This window comes from Naegleria fowleri (assembly GCF_008403515.1).
Source record: "Naegleria fowleri strain ATCC 30894 chromosome Unknown tig32, whole genome shotgun sequence".
NCBI lineage: Eukaryota > Heterolobosea > Eutetramitea > Acrasida > Naegleriidae > Naegleria > Naegleria fowleri.
Window position 1 is genome coordinate 44695 of NW_025407964.1, and position 4205 is coordinate 48899.

The window sequence follows — 4205 nt, forward strand, 5'->3', positions numbered from 1 at the left end:
CATGAACCACTTTCGATATGGCCATCAACAAAAGTCCAATAATCGTGCCATCATCACAATTACAAAAGATGTTTTTATTGAGTAGGTTGAAATAAGAAGCAAAATGTAGAACGGGAAGGGAAAGGAATATACAATGGAATCATCGTATTCTCAAAATTATATGAGTATTGTTGTTGTTGTTGCCACTCTGTGGGAGTAATAGGTTGTGGTGGTGAATGAGAGAGCAAGATGGAGAGCTTGGAGAGAAGAGGCAAACAAACGGAACAGAATTCTTATCATCATCGCTACTACTACCAGCTTCAACTCCAAGCCATCATCACAATAATGATGATGAAATTAGGATTATTGATGACCGATAATAATATTGTTGATAGGAATATGGATGAGCTTGACAAAGAATCCAATGAATCCCATAATCAAAAATCCAACAGCTGTAGCAAACGCAATCTTGGAGAATTCTTTGGAATCAGGCTTCTTGCACCGAGTCACAAATCGCTTCGATGCACGATAGAATTCGGTGGATTGTTGAGCAACGTCGTCGATGAGATCCATTTTTTTTGTGCTTACAAAATTAAAATCTTTGGCATTTTCATCATGACGTGTTGTTGGTGTGCTTGACGTGGAAAAAAAAGTTCAATTATTGAAACATTTAGCATGATGATCATCGAAGTCATTTATTTGCAAATACTTCAATAGTTCGTGAGAACTGAGGTACGTATAGTTAAGTTTCAGCTTGGAAGAGATGATAGTTTATAAACAGAAAGATTGACATATTTGCATCACTACTGTATCTCAGACCAAATTATTAGATCTTGTATTGTACATTGGTTGGATAAGGTGGTTGCTGTGTTAAGGTTGATGTTGAGGTGGCATTTAGAGTGGTGAAGGACGATGATGGTGGAGTGGCAAGGTTTGGGTTGTAATTTTCTGAGAGGGAACCTCTTGGTAATTCCTCATTCGTCATGGGAGGAACGTATTCAGGAACGACAAGTCTTGGATTTGGAACAATGTTTTTCATCTTCATGAAACTTGTCACTTGTTGAGGAATTTCAGCCAAAACCTCTTTCGCAAGATAGGTATAGGGTTGATTTCTGAATTGGTTAAATGGAACAAATTGTACAATGTCTCTACTTGCATATCTTCCAGTACGAGTAGATCTGAGTCTTCCATCATCTCCATCGAGAGTGACCATGGATTCGAAATTGGCATTGCCCACACCAACAATAATGATAGAAAGTGGTAAATCGCTTGCTTTAACAATTTCATCAATAGTCGCGTCCATGTCGTTGATGGCTCCGTCTGTGATAATCAACAAGATATAATATTCTTGATTTTGTTGTGAAATTGGCTGTGAGGCGTAACGGCATGCTGTTTGAATCACATTAGCAAATAACGTTGGTCCACTTAGAGAAACATTATTTAGAGCTTGTCTGTATGCTTGCAAAATTCCAGGAACGCCCAAACACTCTGGTTGTTGAGGATTTCCATTCAATGCAAAACAATGTGACGTTGTACCATTAATATATCCACCATACCCAAAACAAGGGAACCTCTTGTCATAGTCATAATCGCTGAGAATTTGTCCCACCGCATAAATGGCAGACTCATATTGATTCATTTGTCCTGGCTTGTTGTAGTGGAGGGAGTTTGGATCTGTGACATTACCATTTGAGGCAGTAACTATATTATCATGAATAGTGCGGAAGATGACGCGTTGCATTATTAAGAGTTAATATATTTCCTTAATATATGCGAGTATTTTGGTACTTACAATCAATGGCTACCAATAAATTCATTTTGAGACCTCCTGCAATGAATTCCAAGAAGGAATAATTTCTTACGAGTTTTGCAGATTTCACAACTAAATCTCCGGTGTGTTCTTTGCCTTTTTCTTGTTCTTGTTTACCAATTTTAGAGAAAGAGTGCCTTTCATGATGGAGTCTAGATTTGTTTCACAGTCTCCAATGAAATCTGGTTGAGAGAATTTATCATAATCATAGACGCTAATTTTCAGAGGTCTCATAACGTCACCATTGCACAACTTTGCTAATGGGATTCTGAAAGGTTTCCACAGTGGGTTGAGTGTGTTCATGATGGTTTCCGATTGAAAAACATTAAGATATTGACCACTGTGCAGCTTTTCAATGATGAAATATGGATCCGACTGTTAGTGTGGTGATAATGAACGAAGAACAACATTATGATGTGTCATCTAAATGTCACCACAAGTCCATGAGTCCAAGATCACTTACCTTTCCGAAAAGGTCCATCTGTTGGAGAAACATGAAAAAGTTTTCAATGAATTATTGTGATGACACATGTGTGAATATTAAACACTCATTCTAAAATGCACATACCTTTGCCAAAGAAACTCCAGCCAATTGAATTTCGACATCATCAGTCACATTTGAATTAATTTCTCTGCACTGACAATAATTGTTCCTCGGGATGTCTTGGAATTGCCAACCAATAAATGTTTGATTAATTTTTGACCTCTGCTTCCACAAATTTCACCCAATGTGGTGGTCATTTCTCCAATAAAATCATCATCATTGAGTGTCGTCGTAGAATTATCAATGTCATAGCAAGCAAATTTCAAAGGTTGAGTTTCTTCAAAGAAATAATCCAAAACAAAAGATTTCACAAAGTTTGGATTTAAATTATCCTTCACCGTTTCGGTCTCTCCCAATAATCTCCAAGTCTGTGTAGCAATGACGTGTACGATTGAAATTAGTGTTTAAAGTGTTTTTCAATTCAAACAAAAGATAGGTCGTGATCATCACGCAACAATTTCAGCAGGATGGCGAGAAATATTTCATGTGGTTATAATGCAACTGTTCAATCACAACTAATATACTTACAAACTGTGGATTATTTTGAGGAAATCCAATATATACCAATACTCTCGGATCAGACTTGCTCAAAACATCCATCTAGCATTCATAGCGGAAAGTTCAAATAGTGTTGATGATTATCATCCCATCGGAATATTCCCTTACTTACATTCCTCAAATTACGACACGATATGTGCAACTCTACTTTGGATGAGCATTGCGGAGGAGGTGGACCGTTCATCATCATCATCATCGTGGATGGTTGCGCGAGTTGTGAGTTCATAGGGTAAGGCGTGGTTTGCATTTTTTTGTTTTCGAGGTTACGTTGGGATTAGAAGACTTCGAAATTGTTCGAATTAATTTCATCAACACGAAGGGCGATCTCTTCTTCCTAGTTGGAAATATTTTGGAGAATGTTTTAAAGAAAACCCTCGTCGTGATGAAGGGTTCAACATATGAGTTGAAAATACATTGGTAATGAATTCTTTTATTAAAAGCAAAAGATCATTAATATGGCCCGTATTTGCTAAAGTTCATTGAATTCATGATGATGAAAGTCTTCTTTTGAATTGGGATGAACAACATTGAACAAGTTTCAAACCCTTAGAGTCTTCGATTCTTTGCAGCCTCCAATTCTCTGTAGAAAACAAAAGTCTTGTCTTCACCTCTGAAAGGACTCAAATACACGTACAACTTTCCGAGAGGATCATAAGTCTCACTCATGTCCTTTCCATTTCTAATTTCCAAAGGGATGAGGATTGTAGAATCTTCTCAATCCATTAATTCCTGCATTGGCATATAAAAAGTAAAATCCATAATAAAAGACAAAGAACATGCTGGCGGCCAACACAGCAGAAAGGATTAGAATTCCTCCAAAGTTTAAATACCAGAAGAATTGTCCTGTTCTGTGTTCCCATGGTTTCATATTCAATTTAAATCTCAAATTCAAAGGACTATGCAGAGTTTTGTAGGTTCCTGCAACATCATCAAAGAAACCGATATGAAGAGGAGTTTTCAATTGAAGATTTCGATGTTGTTGTTGTGGTTGAGAAAGACCAATTACCATGATGGACTTGGAGTTGAGGCGTTGTAAAAGTGTGTGATTATTGTTCTTCTTCAAAGATTGCCAGCCATTGGTGGACAATCGAGGACTAAGTTTGGACAACATGTTGTGAGAGTCAATAGTTGTTTTGTTTGATCAGGATTTATAAACGTTTGAAAATGAATCAATTTTTCAACAATTCTCAAATATGGAAATTGTATGAAATTGTTCATCACAATCTTTAAGGTCGTTTTTCAACCTTAAATCGAACAATGTTCACATTATAGACTATTTTGTTGCGTGTGATTGCATGGTATTACAAAATTGAG

General features: G+C 36.8%; 3 protein-coding genes across 3 annotated transcripts; all 3 read right to left on the reverse strand.

The window, feature by feature from the left end:
* Window positions 1–805: 805 nt before the first annotated feature.
* FDP41_002975 (uncharacterized protein) lies at window positions 806–1796 on the reverse strand (the record flags this gene model as incomplete). The annotated part of the gene is made up of 2 exons (XM_044706228.1): window positions 806–1680; window positions 1772–1796. 2 exons carry the CDS (start codon window positions 1794–1796, stop codon window positions 806–808), a joined length of 900 nt encoding a protein of 299 aa, XP_044562733.1.
* Window positions 1797–1861: 65 nt separating this feature from the next.
* Window positions 1862–3138, reverse strand: FDP41_002976 (uncharacterized protein; the record flags this gene model as incomplete). Its single annotated transcript, XM_044706229.1, has 6 exons — window positions 1862–2164; window positions 2253–2270; window positions 2358–2452; window positions 2506–2701; window positions 2862–2933; window positions 3004–3138. The coding sequence occupies 6 exons, from the start codon at window positions 3136–3138 to the stop codon at window positions 1862–1864; spliced, it is 819 nt and encodes a 272-aa protein (XP_044562734.1).
* A 432-nt stretch (window positions 3139–3570) lies between these two features.
* FDP41_002977 (uncharacterized protein) lies at window positions 3571–4002 on the reverse strand (the record flags this gene model as incomplete). Its single annotated transcript, XM_044706230.1, has 1 exon — window positions 3571–4002. The coding sequence occupies one exon, from the start codon at window positions 4000–4002 to the stop codon at window positions 3571–3573; it is 432 nt and encodes a 143-aa protein (XP_044562735.1).
* Window positions 4003–4205: the final 203 nt, after the last annotated feature.